Here is a 22,087-nt window from a genome sequence, read left to right as displayed (position 1 = left end):
AACTGACAAGATTTCCAACCACCAGAATACTAAGTGAAAATTTACATCTTAACTACTTAAATTTTGAAATAAATATACATTTTGGAACTGTAAATGAAAGTTTCACAAAGAACGGATTGATACACACACACACACACACACACACACACACACATATATATCAATATATATATATAATATAAGTCGAACAATTACGTATTCACTTTTTTTTAAAGAACTGAGAACGAAGACAAGTTTACATGTTATATCTTTGACTACAATCCTGGTATGCAACAACTTTCATTCAGCTTTGGATTTGGAGGTACGAAAGAATAATATCCGATGCTTCTCAGACGCGGTTTGGCTTCTTGCTTATAATGTTTACGTGAAAAAGTAGAAATGTTAAAAACTATTCAACGATATTTTGGTTTGAACTTCCAAAGTAACTTTATACAAACATTTTTGGAAGAGTTTAAATACGGTTTACCCGACACACTTGAAATCCATTTACAAAGGGTACTTTTATTTCATTGAAGATTGAAAAGCGAACGATGCTAAAGGCAAACATGTGTGTAAGTTGCTTTCTGATTGGTCGAAATATATTTTTCAAATTCTTTAAATCAAAACAATCAAAACAAATTGTCTATTGATTTGGAACTAAATTAACGGCTACTTTCATTATCTTTCATGAGTACATATCCCCTCATCCAAATAATTGATTACTTCCCTGTAATCTATTCTTCTAATTACTTGGTAATGTAGCAATTGATGACGGTTGTGCTCTTATAGGACTTTCTTGAAACTCATTTCCAACAGACCGAATATTATTTTGAAATTACAATTACATAATTGAAACAGATATATTTTCCTGCTTGGAAAATATACTGTAATGTATACTGATTCGCTGTAGTAAGGTGGGTAGGGGGTCAATTGTGAACATATGTGTTACTTAAATAAAAGCACATTTCCAAATTTATAATCGAGTTCAAGTGCAAGTATGTTGGAACAAACATTTTAAGAGCCATTCTCTGTAAGCATCAAAATTTCTGATATAGGGTGGGAAAGTGAGGACCTCAAATTTCAATGAAACTTGGTAGTTAATACTCATATGTCACCCTTGTTCGAAATTTGGTATAATATTGATACACAGAGTTGCGGTTGCCATGGTTACCATACATCACCAAATAAGGCTTCTACAAGAGTCTTTCAATCAGTGAAATTACCGTTTTCTTTGCATGTAAAACATAAAGCATACTGTTCTGAAGTCATATTCTTTATTTGTCATCATGAAGACAATGATCTAGGCATATAATAACAATAAATAACATAATAAAACAAAGTTGCTATCACAGTTTTTTTATGCTGCCAAAAACCTTGATTTTGACTTTTTTTGAATTTCTTGAAAATTGTATTTTTTACCAATTTTAATAATAGACTGTGAAAAAATGCACCGACAGATGTTCTTAATATAATGCATATGTAATGCATAAAGCATAAAGTCCAAAATATCAAAAAATTGGAATAGTGTTATTTCTCTAAAAAAAAAAAATGCGGTGCCATGGCAATGAATGAAAATATCTAAAAAAAAATATTTTTGTGAAATTTGCAAATTTTAAGTTATAAATGAAGAAAATTTAGTTCAATTTGATCTAAATACTGATTTAACACCATTTTGAAGAGATAAATGTCAATTTAAGATTGTGGTAACCATAGTAACCATTTATATGACCCTAAGCAAAAAAAAAAAAATTCCCCAAAAATATGTATTTTATAGCTACTGCATACAAAGATTTACTCCGGTATCCTTTCAAAAAGCACATATCAAACAAAAGGGTGTTGTGAAGGTTACCATGTCAGTGAAGATTAAGACCTAGTCAAATATCAAGAGGCTGTAAATTACAGTTTTGTGGTAAAATTAGGAATTTTCAGTGTAAATTTAGTCTGAACCTGTGAAAATGAATACATGGTGCAGCTCACTTCACTTAAACTTTGAAATAATATACTACAGCCTTGCACTGATGTTAAAACACTGTGCAAACAAAACACAAGAGTCATTTTCTGTCTTTGGTTGGAAATATCATAGGAAATCCAAATCTCACTATTAATTTAAGCAAGAACAAGAATGTGTCAATCCTCCACAGATGCCCCATGCGCACTATCATTTTCTATGTTCAGTTGACTGTGAAATTGGGGTCAAAAATCTAAATTGGCATTTAGACATATTAAATTAGAAAGATCATATCATAGGGAACATGTGTACTAAGTTTCAAGTTGATTGGAGTTCAATTTCATCCAAAAACTACCTTGAACAAAAACTTTTACCAAAAACTTATACCGGAAACTCTCACCATCATTTTCTATGTTCAATGGACCGTGAGTTTGGAGTCAAAAATCTAATTTGGCAATTTAATTAGAAAGATCATACCATAGGGAAGTTTCAAGTTGATTGGACTTCAACTTCATCAAAAGTTACCTTGACCAAAAACTTTAAACTGAAGTGGGACATACGGATGCACAGACCAGAAAACATAATTCCCCTTTCTATCGTAGGTGCAGCATGAAAAGTTGCTGATGCCAGTCAGTCGAATCATATATATATATAACTATCTAAATAGAAATCTGATGTCTCATTGGTGTTTTTTTAGAAAGACAAATTGGCTCAAATGGTTTTTGCAATTTCACTTTAACCTATTTAAATTTGTCATTTTGTGGCCGTTTTATAGCTGACTATGCGGTATGGGCTTTGCTCATTGTTGAAGACTGTACAATGACCTATAGTTGTTAATTTCTGTGTCATTTATGGAGAGTTGTGTCATTGACAATCATACCATATTATAAGTTCATAAAATATTTTTAGTTTTCTACATAAAGTTGGTAAACAAAATTTAATTAAGTTCATCTGCAGTTAGTTCTCTCCTGATAGTTGTTATAGTTTCTTCCCTTGATGCATCAACGGAATCATCAAATGATTTGTTCTTCCTGCTCATTCTAGAAAAGAAACTTGTGATTTGCTGTACAGAAAGGATTTCATCATATGAAAATCTTCTATTTCCATCTTCTTTTCTTTCAGTCAGCATTTCCTCTGATACCAAAAAAGGATCTTCTTTTCTTCCAGTTTTTAGACCTTTATTAAACTTTTCAGTAAGATATTCTTTTTGGTTTACATTGAATCGTTTGTTCTTCCTTTCTTCTTTCAATGCCCAGCCAAGTTCTAAATCTGAGTTGTCATCAATTCCAACTGTCAGTCCTGCTGATGAAACTTGAAAGTTGGTTGAAAAAGACTTAGACATCTTTGTAATGTAAGTCTTCTTAGTAATGTCACATCCATTACTAAACTGGCACCTAAATTCAAACTCACACTTGCCGAACATTAAGTGGCTTGACAGTTCATGAAAAGAAGAAAAAGACAGTGTGCATCCCTCATTTGCACATGTTATGGTGTTTTCTTCCTCTTCAGCTTTAAGTGGCAGTTGGTGAAAAACCACATCAATTTCACCCTCTATCTCTGAACATGAAGTATTGAGAATACACTTTTCAACGGTTGGAATATTAGATGAAGGTATTAGCTTTCCTAAAATGTAGAAAATAAAATTATATAACTTGTAATTTGAGAATACTGTTCAAACAATAATTGATTAATTGATTGATTGTTGCTGTTTTACACTTGGTCAACATGAACTGGCTATATTGTAGCTATGGACATGAAATGTATGTGTGAAATGAATATAACTTTACTTTGAGTCTTTTTTGTGTTGTGCTGGATATATATAATCCCTGCCACATCTAGTCTGTGTCTATATTGTCAGTTGTTTTTTGTTTTGTATTGATCAATCTGACAAGAAAGAACTGTTTTTTATAGTTTGTTCTGATGTTGTACTGTTACACCACTGTCCCATGTTAGGGAGAGAACTAAATAGTGCCAGCAAACTTGTTCATTTGGATCTTAAACCTGCTAACCCACATAAAGGAAACGGTTTGCAGGAAGACATAAATAATATTTGGACACTATATTCTGACTTAGAGCAAACTAAAATATGTGAGGTTGTTTTCAACATAATCGCAAAAGACAATACTTGAATCATATATATAAAATTATGGTCTATTGACTGCTTACAGCTAACAATAGAAAATCAGTGTTTTGAGATCATAATTAGGAAATTATAAAAAGAAAAGATAAGAAAATGATGACTCCAAATGGGCTTATTGTTGAAGGACGTACAGTGACCTATAGTTGTTAATTTCTGTGTCATTTGGTCTCTTTGTGGATAGTTGTCTCATTGGCAATCATACCACATCTTCTTTTTTTATATTCATGTTTAGGGGAATTATGAAAATAATATTTATCTTTTTACCTGTGCCAACTTGGTATGCCTTCCATGCAGTAATGCCATGTGCGCTAAATGTGAAGTTACTGTAAGATGATATTCCTGGTATAGGAGTGTACTTGGTTTTCCTACACTCAGTTCCTTCTATAACACGAACTATGTACTTTACATTTTTGGCTGACTTGTCTATTGCCTGTAAATAAAGTGAAATTATTGTAAATGCCTATAAGAAGAAAAATAACTAGAGCAGATTAGAACTGTTGGCTTTTTTTTTTTGGTTGTAAAGCTTTACTTAAATTATAAAAACCTCATAACATAATAGATACAAAATCATAACAAACAAGAATGTGTCCCAAATACAGGGATGCCCCATCCGCACTATCACTTTCTATGTTCAGTGGACCGTGAAAATGGGATAAAATTTCTAATTTGGCATTAAAATTAGAAAGATCATATCATAGGAAACATGTTTACTAAGTTTCAAGTTGATTGGACTTCAACTTCATCAAAAACTACCTTGACCAAAAACTTTAACCTGAAGCTGGACGAACAGACGATTGAACGGACGGACGGACGCACAGACCAGAACACATAATGCCCATAAATGGGGCATAAAAAGAGCTCACATTGAAGTATGGGTTTTGTTCATTGTTTAAGGCCTTGCAGTGACCTATAATTGATAAATTCTATGTCATTTGGTCTCCAGTGGAGAGTTGTATCATGGGCAATCATACTGATTCTTGTTTTTATATTTATATAGAGTAATAAAGTAACTTCAGCTGTCCCATAATTGGGTCTAATTCCTTCTTCAGCTTTTATAAAACCAAATTAGTTATTGTTGTTGCTCACTGGTTTCCACATGATTTAAATATTTTTAAAGCTGCACTCATGCTCTTCTGGATCTTTTATAATAAACCTTGATTACTGTTTTGCTTGGGGCTGACATTGTTAGATTACTGTAAACTAAGAAATTATTGTGTGCATTTGTTATTGCAATTTTTGAAGAATGAAATTGCGAGATAAATTACTGCCATTTCTGCAAAAGGTGCATACAGACGTATGTTTAAAATATCAGAATGAGAGTTCTTATTAATACTATACTCACCCAGTCAAATTATTCCCATTAATAAAAACCTCGCAATAATTTCTGAATTTCAAAGTACATTTACAGCTGTAACCTTGAGATTTTTAAGACATGAAACTTATTGTTTTTTTAAAACTATCTGTACCTTTCACTACAAAAGTCTAAAAGTCTGAAAAGACCAGTTTTTGTCTTAATTTGCATGAACTTTTACTCGACATTCTCCAAAAGTATGACTTGTGTCTTAATTTTTCTTGACAAATTCTCATTTATATTAAATTTGTATGAAATTTACTCGACATATTCTCGACATTCTGAATATGGTCTTAAAATTTCTTGACAAATTCTTGACATTTGAATACTGTCTTGAAATTTCTCGACATATTCTCGACATTCTTATTTTTTCTCAGTATGGCTTGACATATTCTGAACATTTTGAATCGTGTCTTAAATTTACTTGACAGTTCTGAGTTTTACAAATCATGACCAATATTCATGATATAACTTTAATCTTTATTTCTCTTTATATGATATACTGTTGTTTCAAGTTACACTTCTTTACAACAAAAATAAAAGTTGGGCATGTAAAATAATTGAAAATTTGGGTATATAAATATTTTTACAAATGCAAATATGGCTATGAAATCTAAAGTATAAAATAATTCAAATGTGGTTGTGTTGATATAAAACAATTTCAATGTGGGTTTTTAAATAATTACAAATTTTGATTCCTAAATCTTATAAATTAAATGATTCAAACCAATTATACTGTAGACATATTTCATTCTACATTGATAATATTCAATGTTGATATGGTAAATAATTATTATACCAAAATGTGGTTTATATAAATAGCAAATTATGATGATATACAAATCATTCATTTAACAGAAGAAAAATTTGTGTAATGTCATCTGTTGGAATATATTAAGTATTACACATAGACAGGATGTTCCCCATAAAATTAAGGTATTCCACACCCCAGAGTACACACAACTGTCAAATAGAAGTTATTGCTTTACCTGTAATCAGCCATACAACTTATCAGTTGACCGACCATGCCACTACAATTTAAAAAGTTTGTTGATAGATGAAAATGAAAATCATCATTTTGATGAAAAAAAATTGAATTGAAATGGATTTTCTTCATCAAAATTATGAAGTTAATTATTTTAACATAAAAACAAATTGAATAATTCCCAAAGATTAAAAGAAAATTATTATCTACTCCAGGAATAATAAAAAAAATGTATTTATAATGGGTCCCATCAATGATTTCTATAGAAATGGTTCTCAAACAGACATGCATAATATAGCTCTAAACATTTTTTTCTTTTCAGGAAGGAGTTTTTTTATTATTTATTAATATTTATTTTTGATAAAAAATTATAAAATTCAACACTCAAATTTGAATAAAAAATGTTTTTGGGTTGTTCTAAAAAATAAATAAGGTTTTTGAATCAAGATGGGAACAAATTCTTTGACCTAAACGAAAGCCCCCCCCCCCCCTCTTTTTTTAGCTACACAAACCCAAAAGATGAATTGTGGGGTCCAAAAGAGATACAAGACACCTATTTTAGTAAAGCAAATTTGACTGGCAGTTTTGCGAACGGCAAAAATCTAAATTCTGTTTGTCAATACCTTCTACTTATATTCCAAGTGAAAACAATTACTTAAATGTTTAATAAAAATAAATCAAAATTAAACTACACGGGGGATTATTCAGGGTATTACAACTTAGTTGCACCAAAAGGGTATCTTACTTTATATACCAAATTAATCCTTGATTCTTCAAAGTTTAGTTTAGCCATAATAAAAAGGAGTATATAACAGCAATAGAATGTCATAAACAGTGCAGAATAAGTCTGTTCACATTTCAGGCGAAATTTATACTGTTGAGATAGTGTCAAGACATATTTAAGACTGTCAAGAATGTGTCGAGACATATTCAGACATTATTTAGAATGTCAAGAATATGTCGAGACATATTCAGACATTATTAAGAATGTCAAGAATATGTCAAGACAGATCGAGACAAATTTAAGACAGTCAAGAATTGGTCGAGACTAATCCAGACTCTTATCAGATGATACAGGAAGTGTCGAGAAATTTTAAGACAATGTTCATACTGTCAAGACACTTGTCAAGAAAAATCAAGAACCTTATTAGACAAATTCATACTATGTCAAGAATTTTTAAAAATTATTCAGACAAATTAAGAATGTCGAGTAAAAATTCATGCAAATTCAGACAAAAACTGGTCTTTTCAGACTTTTTGACTTTTGTAGTGTTTTTCATTGATTGTGCTGTAAGTACATCATGACCCTGGTTTACATATCTTCTAATAGAAGATTTGATGGTTGCGGCAGTGCGATCACATGGTCCCTTCCCATTCTGGGATTCGCAGAAGTCATATGACAGGATAAGCCCTGAATGGAATAAGAATGAAAGCATCTCTGTAGACTTGTAGCAACCAGCATTGTCAGACCATACATGAAATTTGATGTCAGTGGTGTTGAATTCTCTAATTTTGTCCATAACATCTTGGATGATACTGGCTGTTACTCGGCTGTCCTGTTAAAAGATTATAAACAAAATAAATCACAACCTTTAAACCGCTTTATAAAATATCCATTTCATAAGCATTTATCAACTACAACTGAAGTAAGAGCACAGATACTAAATTGTTTTCAGGAGACGGTATCATGTCAAGTAAATGGACAGGCATTCAAAAACAGATTTGTTTAGGGTAGTCCTACATGTACATACACTATTTGATTAATGATACCAACCCCAAGATAAAAAAAAAATTAACAAGCAAATGTTTAATTCAACATTAATTCATGATATACATGTTCACTAGTTTGTCTTTTATTTTTAGTGTATCAAATTGCATTATGAATATGATAAATGAGATAATAGATATCTCACAACCACATCGGTTTACCGACCACATTTAATCACATCAATGGCAAGATTCAATTCATTAGCCAGTGTCTTTGCTTTTTTTCTTTTATGTGATATTCCTTCTCATTGTCATGGTATGGTTCCTCTTACATATTTTAAAAATATTTTACAAGTTGTCTGCTAGGTATATTACACCATCTTCAGCTTGCTTTATTGTGTGCCTTTCAGATTTATTCTAATTTAAACTATGTTATACGTTGGGATGTTGTCTCATGTACATTTACCCTCTATTCTTTCTTTTTAATAGCTGAATTTTGCAACAAATTTCCTACTTGCCCTACCATATATTTTTCAATATTTTATCTTTACGGTAAAAAATAATTATTTGTACATAAATATTATAGCTTATTCATGTTAAAAGTTGTACTAACCTGGGATATTTGCGTTGCAAACAAATGAACAAATCCAAGGCTACCAATGCTTCCATCATCTTTCCTACAAAAGGCTATAGATATATGCCATGGGATTCCTCTCTTTCCAAACCAATCACACTGATCTTCACGAAACTTTCGGGGCAAAAACTTCATTGCCCAGTCACATACCAGTAAAACTTCATCTGTAGGCATAGTTTCAAATAGATGAGTTTTTGCTAAGTCCTGGTTTTTACATCTTATTATGTGCTTTTTCAGGCTGAAAATATTTCTTGTTGCTTGTTGTACCTAAAAAAGAAGATCAATTCATATTTTTAATTTTTATTCTAAATTTAGGTATGACCAGTTAGGTGATATCTTATTCTGATCTCTGATGTCAGTTTTCTAAAATGTATGCTTTTTCTTTGGTGTTTTCTGAGGGGATTAATTAAAGCAGTGTAAACATAAATTGTAGACTTTACTGTTGCAAATTCAATTAGCCTAGTGAAGATTCATTCACACTTCAAAATTGAATATTCTCTGATTAAACATATCCTGAACTAGTTGATTCTTTTTATTTAATTCATAAGTTAATAAGAAAATAATTAAATATGATACAGCTGCTCTTTCCATCTAGTCAAGTACACCTTTGTTATATTATGTAGTGAAAATTTTATGCAGAATGATAGCCAGTCAAATAGGAAGATTGATCATAAACTATCATATTGAAAAAGATAGTATTGTATTTTGAAAAAAAATGGATATATTCATATAGTTGGAGGAAATATTCAAAAGAAACTAATAAGTAACAATAATAGATAAGGGTAATGAATTTCCTTGAAGGATCAGATGTAAATGTAATCGAAACTTTTTTTTACATTTAAAGTGCTCATATAAATAATATAATTAGTTACCCTAAAATTAAGGTCATTCATCTCATCCTCTTTTCCATCTACTGAGGAAGTAACAAAGATCTTTTCTAAAGCAGCAATGGTCTCCTTCAACTGCTCACAGCTTTCACAGACCATCTGGTGATTGTGGGAACATTGTTCTATAAAATTGAGAATGGAAATGGGGAATGTGTCAAAGAGACAACAACCCGACCATAGAACAGACAAAGCCCCATCTTTTTCATCACTGAGGGCATACAACATACAGTGATCTGCTACTTCTCTTCCCTTTGAAATATGAATCTGAAAATATTTTAAATTAAAGAACCTTAGTGAGCGCGCTCACATACCCCACGTCCCCACATTGTCATTGGAGAAATAAAATAAGTGTAAGAAAAAAAAATTGTATAAGAAAAAAAAATTGAATCATAATTTCCTGTCAATATGCAAATCTACACAGTATGTCCTTATTATCTACAAAGTTTCGTGAAATTCTGTTGTGTGGTTTCAGAGGAGTTGTGATGACAAACTGTTGCAAAAGTACATTGAAGCAAATAAGTTCAAAGGGGCATAACTCCTAGAAAAAAAATTGAATCATAATTTCCTGTCGATATGCACATCTACGTAGTATGTCCTTATTATCTACAAAGTATCATTAAATTCTGTTGTGTGGTTTCAGAAGAGTTGCAATAACAAACTTTTGTAGTAGTACATTGAAGCAAATAAGTTCAAAGGGGCGTAACACTTAAGAAAAAAAAATGAATCGTAATTTCCTGTCTATATGCACAACTACATAGTATGTCCTTATTATCTAAAAAGGTTTCGTGAAATTCTGTTGTGTGGTTTGAGAGGAGTTGCGATGACAAGAAATAGGACTGACGGACTGACGGACGGACAGACGGACGGACAGACAGACAGGTCAAAAACATTATACCCTCCGCAACTTGTTGCGTGGGGTATAATTACTGTGAAGGTATATAAAATAACAAATGAACTACATTTGTTCCAATTTTATTGGCCTAATACTAGTGGTTTGCAAATAAACTAGATGTCATCACAAACTATGCCACCAATGCTGGCAACAGCATACGTATGAGTCACTTTTTGACTACCTCAAGGCGACACAAAAATCAAGGGTTTATTTAATCTAAATGAAATTTCTGTAATGGATGAATGCAAATCTTTATTTATATAATTTATATTATTCTGGCACCCCAACGATTAGAAAACTGAATAAAGTAAAAAACATAAAAACATATGGCAATTTCGAATTTATCACATAAATGGACTTATTTATCATTTAATTGTGTCCTAAATTAATTCTAACAAACCTTATAGTCAGTCCTTAAATACTGCTTTGATTGTAAGAACAGTGCCTGAAAACTTTTGTGGTCATCAGGTGATATAGCGTCGTAGGTCAGCAATTTGTCTAAGACATCTTGAAGGGTAATAAAGGCACGTCCTCCTTCTGCTACAAAATAATCCAGTCCTTCAAGGCTTTTTCTGACTTTAGCACCACACTGGGCAAGTATTTTGAACATCGTACTGTCACCTATTAAAAAACAGTAACAACAAGTTTAGATTGATTGATTATTGTTTTATGTCCAAGTAGCACAAATAGGGTAGATTTGATCCATTTTAGAATTCATTCATACATTTTTTCAATATTCAATGTTATTAGTCAATATGTATTCTACAAGGATAACCAGTCCTTCACCTTTCATCTGATGCCTTACTATTTAAATATATTCTACACATAATTTCAAATTTACACCTATGCGAAGGAACTAATTGGTTTTAAATATGTACTTCTTTCAAGTATGTGTTTTTTAACAAGGCCTACTTCAGGTGGTGTTGCATTTTACAAAGTCTATCAAAATTATTTTTGCATAGAATTCCAGCCAAAAAAGTGCTAGGAGCCATCTTAAACCTGCACCTTGTTGAAGGTGTCATTGTGACTTTGAGATAAAGAACAGCAATATTAAAATGCACTGTTCCTTTGCTTTTTGTTTTTTGTGTGTGTTTTTTTTTTTTAGATTTTGTGTCATGGATGGATACCCCATATGATATCCTTTAATTTTTCTATTTATCTATATATATATATCTTTATTTGGCCTTACCTAAAGGTAAAACTTCATTTTCCTGACAGTATGCTTTGTACTGCTGTATTATGTCTGCTGAACCCATGCAACGTACAACATTAGGTAAATTGTGGACTGTTCCATCTGAAAACTTTAGTTTTTTTTCCCCAAACGGTAGATCACGGACAACATGACTGGATGTAATGAAATCTAAGAATGAGTCTAATCTTTCAGGATCTAATTTTTGTCGATGCAGTTTTTTCTCGGGAATTGGAAGTGCTGGCCCTATTTTCTTTGAATGACTGAGAGCAGCATAGTAGCGATGGGATGTTACTTCTGGTAGTAGAGACAGTAAGTCCTTGAAGGACATTCTTGAGGCAAGAACTGAAAGAACTTGTCTCCCTTGTTGCCAGGATTCTGCTTTTCTGTATGAAGTGACAATATCTTTGTACTCTGTATGATCGGTTCTGTTTTCTTCATTTAACTGCTTGGGACATTTTATATCTTCAATTACTTCGTCAACATCATTTGGAAATAAAATTCCTATTATCAATTTCATAATCTCATCAATTCTTTCTTTGTAGGTGTTTCTTGTTTTAAATGTGTAGGACTGCCATGTTTTTCTTTCTTTTTCTGAGAATTCCTGCAATCTGACTGATGACAGGAAATCATTCAAAGATGTCAAGTAGCTGCCACGTTCATAACTTCTGACTGATTGCTGCAAAGAAGTATAAAACTGATTACAATTAAATAAATGAGGAATGGGCCCATGGGTCATAGATGATGCCCCTACTTGCATGTAACATTATAAAGGGACACAACTTGGTGAATAGTTGTCTAATCACAACTTAACAACATTTCCTTATTTTCATACATGTCAATGGAAACTCAATGAGAAATATACAAATTCTATTTCAGATAATTGTAGTGGCAATAATATATTTTATCTTACCTCCTATAGATTTATGGGGATATGATTGGTTAATGAATAACACATGGTGACTATATATATTTGATATAGGGTGTCCTAAAAAATACATGGTTAGTTACCATAAAGGGTTAGCAACCATATAGGGTTAATAAGGAGTTACTTCCCTTTCAAAACAAAAATGAAATCTGAATGGTTTAAACAGACGAACAAACTGATAATGAATGATTGAAATACATTCATAAAATAAATTTAAAGCTAACACGTTGTTATTGTTTTTTGTATAGACAAATGGAAGTCGGTTATTCCCACTATCTGCACATTAAAATCCTTTCAACTCTTTTTGGATGCCGTCAATATTTTAGTCCTTATACATATACCCTTGTTATTTAGTGGCAGTTAGAATTTCACCAACTTTAATTTTAAACAGCCTCTATTACAATGTACTTTGTATATAAAGGAGAATAAAAGATTGTTATACTGAAACCCCGTAAAAATAAAGCGGTATTTCTTCGCTCCCGAAAAATATTATTAAGTTCTGAGTCCTGATTAGTGTAAATTCCTAATAACTGTACAAATTTAGGCGCAATATAGGATTAAACGACTTTCTAAAGGAATTTATTGGTGTATAAACTCGACCAATTCACTCACAAACAAATAAAAGTCCAAAGGACTTTTATGATATGTTTGTGAGTGACTTGGTCCAGTTTATACACCAATAAATTCCTTTAAAAATGCATTTAATCCTTATAATTCTTTGAATGTAGAGATAAGGAATTTGATTTCTCCACTCGTAACCTCTATTACACATAAATTGTAAATTTATGGCATTTTGAATTGACCTGGGGCATGAATATTTTTTTGGGTTAACACCATAAAATATACTCCATGAAATTTGTTATCTGAAAAAATAACCTAAAAGAATATCTTATTTTCTTTCAAATAAATGTTTTGTGTTTATAATTTAATTTGACGATGAACGCTAAGTGAAAATAAATATTTTTAACATTGAACCGGTTTGTGTTATTATCGCAGCCATCTTGTTTACATTGGTTAATAAAAGTAGTTCTGTCAACGTCGTCTATCGAAAAATAAATAACGTCAAGATCCACTACCGGAAGCCCTCTTGACCAATCATATTAACGTATTCCCTAATATGCAAATCATATAAGAATTATTCCCAAATACCTGTAATAAAAATGTTACAATTCTAAAGTCCCAGGAAGAAGTCTTCCGTCTCTCATTAAAGAACTTAACAATAATATTTATTGTTTATATGCTGTTGTCCTAAAAATGCATGAAATATTTGCCACAGGACGTAATGTCTCTTGTTTGGGTGTTTTTAAGTGATTTTTGAAACCCCAAATTTATAATAAAGAACCTGAAAACAAGTTTATGATTTCAAGAGCTTTTAAAAAAGTCAGAACTGTTGAAAAAAATTTGAAAACACCTCTGCAAGAAGCCAGTCCTGCATTATCCTCATACATGTTTAATATAGTAAGGCATCACAGCAGTTTATTAGTACATGTACAAAATAATTTACTGAGTAAACGATTAATTTAACTGTACTAAAGTGTTTATTTTCACTCTAAGTATGCATCAAATACTTGCCACTAGACATTACGCAGGCAACGGTAAAGAATTATGTATATGTTGATAATCAATCTTGCATAAATACAAACAACTGGCGTTGAACAAAGTAATGCTGATACATTTTGAATGTTCTTCTTTTAATTCTGTTCCCTTTTAATTTCCGGTAATTGTGCCTAAAATATATACTTCAGGATTCATGTCTTTTGAATGTGGCTTTTATTTCTGTTTTGAGTTGTCACATTGATCATGTTTAAGTGTTAATGATATAAACTTCAACCAATGACAAGTGATAGAATACTTATTTTGAGGATTTTACTTACTTGTGACTGGGATAAATAATTTTGACTTCCTGACTCTTCTGATGTAACTGTATATTCAGATGCTGAAATTTCAATCTGAAAAATAATGATGTATTTTGTTTACATTTTTTGAAATCCTGAATGTGCTAAATGCATTAACACATTTTTAGTTTTCAAACTTAATTAATTACTATAGAAATAAAATGTACAGATTTTTTTAAATGTTATGGTCTGTATACAGTATATATTTTTTGCACTAAACTAAATTCCAACCTTGTATTAACTTAGAAAGTTTTTACCACCGTCATTGCATTGTTTTACATTTGTCTTTTGGGGGCCTTTTATAGCTGACTATGTGATTATGGGTTTTGCTTATTGTTGAAGACCTTACAATGACCATTTGCTATTTACGTCGATGTCTTTTGGTCTCCGGTGGAGATTTGACTCATTGGACATTATACCACATCTTGTTTTCGTATGAAATGTGCCCAAAAAATGATAAATATGTTGTTCTTGTGTTGAAATAATGCAAATTACTAAAATATCCTTTACCTTGTTATAATTGTCTCATATTTAAGGGACCCCCCCCCCCCCCCCAAAAAAAAAACAAAAAAAACAAACATCAATTATATCTAAAAAGACACTAGCTGTGCTTACAAGATTATCACAAATATTTTCTTTTTCTGTTAACATATCCAACTCGTCAGTCTCCATGAGATAGGTTTCATCATCTGTATTCAAGTTTGTGCATTGCTGAATCTGTTTATATATATATAATTAATACAAATATAAAATCAGTATATTTTTTATACTATTGATAAGAATCGTATTGGTTATTCAATGTTTTTGGGTACATCCTGTCAACATTTATTTTCTTTTTTGGACTGCTTTATATTTTATTATCCAGGGGCCCTTGCCCTTGATAGCCTTTCCATACCAAAAGAATTGTTTTCATTGTAAAGCCATACAGTGACCTGCATTTGTTCATATCTGTGTTCTTTGGTGGGTAGCTGTCTCATTGCCCATCATTCAACATCATCCTCTATGTAGAATTTATATTGAACAAACATACAGTCAATCAAGCATAAACATATATGCCAAAGACCTATATCTTAGCAGATTATGGTGCAATGTGTCTGTTGTATACAAAATTGTTCATAAAGTTGATACTGGTGTCAGACAGGTTTACAAAGTAAAAAGTCTGAGTCTATTTTTTTTATTATTTTTTGTTCCAGTAAATTAGGTAAGAGTTCATTGACCCTATATGGAATTTGTATAAAGTGTATTTTACTTAGCAGTTATGGTTGATATTCATTGGATTTTTTTTATCCATATTTACATAATGATTTATGATTATACAGCTTGCTGTACACGTAAATTTAAAAATGGAAATAAATTCACAGATACTCTGATTGTTAAAACAATATTTTGTTTGCCTTACCTGGTCATCTTCACACTTTCCTTGATCCAGACTTTCAGCTTCTATCTCTGTGGACTGCTTGGAAATTTTAATAAGGCAGCTAGTGCATGCAGCTGAAAAAAGAAGCATTGACTTGACATAGGCTGTATTGATCATTTGGAAATGTGCTTCTTAAATTTTTTTTTGAAAGGGCATATGGGTTGTTTAAATATACTGTGGATTCATTATTATTCGTTGGATATCAATTTTCGTGGATTTCGTTGGTACAGGGAAACCACGAATTTAAATGTTCAACGAATTGCAAATTTGCTGTATGATTATATGCAAACTTTTGGAAAACCACGAAATCAAATATCCACGAATATGCAAGTTTTCCTCAATCCACGAAAATTGGTACCCACGAAAATAAATGAATCCACAGTATTGGATTTTTTCTCATATGGGTCCGATCATTACTGAAAACTTACATATGTACATGTACATGTACATGTATATGGTTAATAGAAACTTTACAGCAATGGTTATGTTTATATTGAGATTGAAAAGATCAAAACACAGTTTCTACAGACATCTTACATGTAACAGAAAAGATCAACATGTTCATGTGTATGACCTATTGAATGTAAATTGCACCCCACTGATATATGACATTCCATATCAGCAGCTCTTCTAGCCAAGTCTGTGTATTCTTTTAGTTTTATATATATACATAAATAAGTACCTCAAGTGTAGGATCCTCCCCTCATTAGGAAGCTTCCATTTGATTTTTATGGGGTTAAGGATAAAATTAAAAAAAAAAAGGCAGGACAGGAGCATCAGGAGTTTTGAGGAAAAAAAGGCAGGATGAGGAACTTTGTCAAAAAAAAGGCAGGATGACAAATAATGTAAAAAAAGTCAGAATAAAACTAATAAAATAATAAGACAGGACCCATTATCTAGATAGAGTGAAAAATAAAAAGACAAGACAGAGACAATATCAGATTACAACTAAAAGAAGTGCAGGACAAAATCTCCACCCCCCCCCCCCTAAAAATTCAAATGGTAGCAAATAGGGGGCTCTTTTGTATTTCTAGAGTGTTATTTAAAAAAATATTAAACAGGCAATTGGACATTAAAAAAAATAAACAGTCACATATAATTTAGTTTTTAACTTACGTGTTCCAATAGGAAGTGTGAGGCCATAACACTTCTGAATTTTCTCTACGTCATTGATGGTGATATTGCGGCTAGGCTTTGGCTTTTTAACACCAACAACAGAATGTGATGCTACTGGAGGATGAGCACTTATCAAAGTAGGAAGCTGACATACTTTTCTCCTTCTCAAATCCGAGTTTCTTTTCAATAATTGGTTAAAATGGGTTGAGCATATATAAAAATCAGTAAAATTCTTTGGCAAAAGACCAGATTCAGTTAAAATTATATTTTTGTCATTGCAATCACATGTGTTGATATCAGTTACATCATCAGAACACTCATCTGTAGTGCAGTTTGTGTTAAAATTGCAAACCATTTCGTGTGTCTGCTGCTGAAGCTACTTTCATTTTCAACATAAACAACAAAAGAGTTGTACTAAGGGAAATAACTCTAGTAGAAGTTTGCACTCCTGATAGCAAATTTCTATATGACCAAGGTGAATTATTTTTCTTATTTGAAATAACACATATCTGATTTTTGGCATATAAAAACTATTATGTGATAACTTTGTATTCTGTTAATTTCAAGGGATTTTATCGGTGCATTTTGAAGAAATACTAAGTTGGACTTTAAAGGTTTCTACTGTAAATTTCGGAAAATGAATTTTATAGTTACCATGGTAATGAACATTACCATATTTTTTTATTATGACCAATATGTTTCTACATCACTAAGCATTCATTTAAAAAAGTTTTATGAAAATCTGTGACCACTGGTTTCCATCATATTTTGATGCTTACAGAGAATGGCTCTTAAGACTGTTATTTTTTTTAAAATTTATATCAATCTTATATCATCTTTAAATTGAAAAGGATTAAAAACCATTGTTTGTTCACTAGATCAATTAAATCGGTGAATTTGTGAAGAAATTACAAAATAGTAACTACATAACATAACTTCTCCACTGAATAGATTTACATCAATGTTATATTGCCATGCCAGTCATATGCTTACCTTTACCTTAATTGGTATCATCACAATGATTATACATATACTAACTTTTATTTTATTTTCATTTAAAAGCTACATTTACTACGACCAATCCTAATGTATGTAATTTGTGTACTCCTAATGGAGGAATCGATCCATATCTAGCTACAGGTAAATATATTTGCTTGCTCAAAAATACAAATAAAAGACTGTGATAATTTGATTATGAATAAATAACGGAACTTAAAAAACAGAACAAATCCTGAAAGGTCCGTGCCCTTGACTTTGAAATATAAGCCTTCAAATTTTTGGGGGAAATGATTCTTTCTTGATTTTTCATACATTTAACTTTGGCACCTTTTTTCTCTCTCAAAACTATGAAAAAATACCTAGGAGTTTATAAAATGTTTAAAACAATATGTAATAAAATTATGACAAGAAAAATAAGGATTAGCCGGCAAAGTGTTTAATAGCACTATATGACTAAAGCCAGAGGATTACAAATATCTGACAAAAAGTGAAACAAACGATCAGCTAACATCCTTGGACTTCTTTTTTGAGAGTTCCTCACTTTTGTTGACCAAAAAAATATCCCCTACTATTTAAAAAGACACACGAAAAAGTTTCTTTCATTATGATATCATAAAATTGAAATGATTAAGAAAAAACAAAGACTTTGAAGTTACAGGTTTCTACTTTCATTAGATTGAAGATTCTAAGTCAAATTGATATATGTTTTTCTTTTCTCCAATGTATGCAAATTGAATATATTCACTTCATATGTGTAAGTTTGAAACAATGATTCCTTTCATATTCGAGTAACAAAATTGATTATTTGCAGTATCTGGAACAAGTAAGTATGCATAGCAATATACAACAATTTAAAGAATATATTTCTTAAACCGTTTTTTGCAAGTTGTAGTTTTATAAGAGAGGTAAATGCATACTATTACCGGAATTTTAGTTTATTACAAGTTTTATGAGAAATATGAAAGATATTTTCTATAACACCAAAACACTGTGTCAAAATTTACTGTTTAAAAAGTTTTGCTTTACCAATAATGAATTATCTTATATTCTTAGGTAATATGTTGTATTGTTTCATGACGTAATATTCTCACACATAGATGACGGAACCAAAGACTCATGAGCATGTCTGGGTGGTCATATTGTCGCCATGCGCTTTAAAGTCACAACAATGACTTCAACAAACAGCAAAATTTAATTTTGAGTCGATCGTTCTATGACGTCATTTAGACCGACTGACCTCGGGTATCTTATAAATCAAAAGCATACGATGTGAGAGTATGATTTGAACAGCCCAAACAAATCATGACGCTGCCCATCAATTGACATACAATATATTCATATTTCACCACGGGTGTTTACTCAAAACATTTGAAGAACATCTAATTATAATAGCAAATAAAATTTTGTAGCATTATGAATAAATCTCAACAAAAAAGTTTCTTTTATAAAATTGCATATATCAGTCTTGAATAATCACGTGCATTCCACAACAAATTCTAAAAACACGAACAATTACTTTTCCAATACTTGAAGAAGTGTAGTGCCTTCATTTTCGAACGTACATTATAAAAGCTGTGTATATTAAATTGAACTGAGTATAAATAATTGCAAAACTTTGCAATCTTTAATTACTATTTTAAATGGTATATTTCTGCTACAGTGGAGATCACTTTCAACCTCTCATCAAATCTGTCAGAATCTATCTGGAAAACTTTTCTACGACAGTATGTAGAACTGCCATCCTGACACCTTTTAGACAGTTCTAGCTAATAAAATTGAGAATGGAAATGGGGAATATCAAAGAGACAACAACCCGACCAAAGAGCAGACAATAGCCGAAGGCCACTAAAGGGACTTCAATGCAGCGAGAAAATCCCGCACCCGGAGGTGGTCCTCAGCTGTCCTTAAATAAAATTGTGTGCTAGATCAGTGAAAATGGACGTCACTATAAACTCCAAAACATATAAATGAACTAAAATTAAAAAACATACAAGACTAACAAAGGCCAGAGGCTCCTGACTTGGGACAGGCGCAAAAATGCGGCGGGGTTAAACATGTTTTGTGAGATCTCAACCCTCCCCCTATACCTCTATTCAATGAAGAAAAAAGAAACACAAAGCAATACACACAGTAAAACTCAGTTTAAAAGAAGTCCGAGTCCTATGTCAGAATCGGTAACAAAAGAAACTACGCAAAATGGCAATGATGCATAAATGAACAAATGACTACTAGCAGTTCCTGACATGCAAGCTCAAAACCTCAATTAAACTGATTGAAAGATTATGTCTTCATCATATGAAAATCAAGTACAATCCCTCCCGTAAGGGGTTTCGTATCATACCATCATAAAATATATGAGAAGAACATAACCCGTATCATGCTAACAACTGGTTTTAGAATAAATGTGTTTATTTTCGATGCAAAGACCCTATGAGTGAATCAATATTAATACCAAAATATGCAATCCTTTATGACTTGCAAACAGTATCGTAACTATATCCTTTCCGAATAAGTCGGTTTAAAGGTTTAGTTAGCTTTTGAGGTGAATGACGACATTTTTGTGCTTCTACAGTTCTAACCTAGAACTGATTTGGTCAGTTTTACCTAGAACTGATTTAGACAGTTCTACCTAGAACTGATCTTGCAGTTCTACCCAAGAACAGTTTAAGACAGTTCTGCCTAGAACTGACCAAATCTTTTGTCAGTTCTACGACTAGAACAGTTCTACGGCTAGAACAGTTCTACGATTAAAACTGATTTGGTCAGTTCTACGGCTAGAATTGGTTTAGTCAGTTCTATCCATAGAACAGTTTTAAGAACTCTTTGTCTTAAATATAAATAAGTCAAACGAATATAATATATATTAAAAAATTGAAGTGACGTCATTTAGAACTGTTCTACAATCCTGACAGGTTTGGTCAGTTCTACGGCTAGAACAGGTTTAGACAGTTCTGCTGACAGTTTTACGGTTAGAACTGATTTGGTCAGTTCTGCTGAAAGTTCTACGACTAGAACTGATTTGAACAGTTCTACCTAGAACAGTTTTAGACAGTTCTACCCTAAAACTGATCTTGACAGTTCTACCTAGAACTGATCTTGACAGTTCTACCTAGAACTGATTCTGACAGTTCAACTTAGAACAGTTCTAGGGTAGAACTATTCTAGGTAGAACTGTTCTAGGACAGTTGAGAACAGTTCTATGACAGATTATTCTGACAGTTCTAATGAAATGTTAGAAGTGATCTCCACTGTAGTTGTATATTCTTTTTGTTTGCTTATTGTTGAGTTATTATTTGTTCCTGCAGATTCAGACACAGCTTCACTTCCATGTGAAACGGTATCGGTGTGTACAGGCGCAACTCCATGTGATGCAAATGACACGCTACCAGACGGGTGTCCACCATCTACCACCACCATTCCAACAACAACTGAGGAAACAACGCAACCTACAAAACGATGTCATAAAAGAAGACATCGTCACTGAACACATCCGCCATCCGTCGAACATATTGAGTTAAATTAAATATCTATTAAATTCTATTCATAGTACTAAACATTATTTGTTTCTTATTTTGTTATTTGGATGTGCCTGCTGGCTATTTTATAACACCTTTGTAAGTAGTGCGTAACTGAAAAGATCAAAACCGGATGTTTTTGAGAATAATAGGTCAAACGTGAAGCGGACATTTATAAAAATATCAAAAGTCATACATGGAATGACAATCTTTAAAGTTTTGTCAATAAAACTGCCTTTACGTGCCCATAAGTTTCATAAACAATGCAGGAGAGGCTACTTTTTCCTTAAATTTTACCTCAGGGAAATAATGTTTTCCCGGGTTTTTATTTTCTACTTTTTATTTAGCTCAGCGAACTCGAAAAGTTGTCCAAAAAAGGTCCGAGAAATAATTATCTTCTATTTGATAAAACTTTGCACGTAAAGCCAAGTTTAAAACAAAATGGCTTCAGTTAGCTGCCTTAGTTTCCAAAGGGGATAAATTCATCCAAACCCAGGTAGGGCAA

The 22,087-nt window shown here is 31.8% G+C and overlaps 2 protein-coding genes and 1 long non-coding RNA gene across 3 annotated transcripts; all 3 read right to left on the bottom strand.

The window, feature by feature from the left end:
* Positions 1–2,849: 2,849 nt before the first annotated feature.
* Positions 2,850–4,414, bottom strand: LOC127708031 (uncharacterized). The gene is made up of 2 exons (XR_007985126.1): positions 4,332–4,414; positions 2,850–3,550 (listed from the first exon to the last, which is right to left on the bottom strand). It is a non-coding gene; the product is annotated as an uncharacterized LOC127708031 (long non-coding RNA).
* A 1,125-nt stretch (positions 4,415–5,539) lies between these two features.
* On the bottom strand, positions 5,540–9,754 carry LOC127708145 (uncharacterized). Its single transcript, XM_052212984.1, has 4 exons — positions 9,617–9,754; positions 8,724–9,011; positions 7,879–7,959; positions 5,540–5,557 (listed from the first exon to the last, which is right to left on the bottom strand). Exons 1-4 carry the CDS (start codon positions 9,728–9,730, stop codon positions 5,540–5,542), a joined length of 501 nt encoding a protein of 166 aa, XP_052068944.1. The 5' UTR covers positions 9,731–9,754.
* Positions 9,755–11,698: 1,944 nt separating this feature from the next.
* On the bottom strand, positions 11,699–17,726 carry LOC127708144 (uncharacterized). The gene is made up of 5 exons (XM_052212983.1): positions 17,069–17,726; positions 15,935–16,026; positions 15,151–15,252; positions 14,515–14,589; positions 11,699–12,391 (listed from the first exon to the last, which is right to left on the bottom strand). The coding sequence occupies exons 1-5, from the start codon at positions 17,421–17,423 to the stop codon at positions 11,699–11,701; spliced, it is 1,317 nt and encodes a 438-aa protein (XP_052068943.1). The 5' UTR covers positions 17,424–17,726.
* Positions 17,727–22,087: the final 4,361 nt, after the last annotated feature.

This window comes from Mytilus californianus, unplaced genomic scaffold (assembly GCF_021869535.1).
Source record: "Mytilus californianus isolate M0D057914Y unplaced genomic scaffold, xbMytCali1.0.p SCAF_7, whole genome shotgun sequence".
NCBI lineage: Eukaryota > Metazoa > Mollusca > Bivalvia > Mytilida > Mytilidae > Mytilus > Mytilus californianus.
Note: the sequence above shows the minus strand (reverse complement) of the source record. Positions and strands in the feature narration are given on the sequence as shown.

What these genes read in the sequence shown, in the direction of transcription:
- LOC127708145 (XM_052212984.1), bottom strand. Translation starts at nt 9,730, where the DNA reads ATGGTCTGTGAAAGCTGTGAGCAGTTGAAGGAGACCATTGCTGCTTTA. An exon ending in TGAATGACCTTAATTTTAGG is followed by an intron (nt 9,012 to 9,616) that starts GTAACTAATTAT and finishes CTTCTTTTTTAG; the next exon opens with GTACAACAAGCAACAAGAAA. An exon ending in TTGCAACGCAAATATCCCAG is followed by an intron (nt 7,960 to 8,723) that starts GTTAGTACAACT and finishes ATCTTTTAACAG; the next exon opens with GACAGCCGAGTAACAGCCAG.
- LOC127708144 (XM_052212983.1), bottom strand. Translation starts at nt 17,423, where the DNA reads ATGGTTTGCAATTTTAACACAAACTGCACTACAGATGAGTGTTCTGAT. An exon ending in CACACTTCCTATTGGAACAC is followed by an intron (nt 16,027 to 17,068) that starts GTAAGTTAAAAA and finishes TTCTTTTTTCAG; the next exon opens with CTGCATGCACTAGCTGCCTT. An exon ending in GAAAGTGTGAAGATGACCAG is followed by an intron (nt 15,253 to 15,934) that starts GTAAGGCAAACA and finishes ATATATAAACAG; the next exon opens with ATTCAGCAATGCACAAACTT.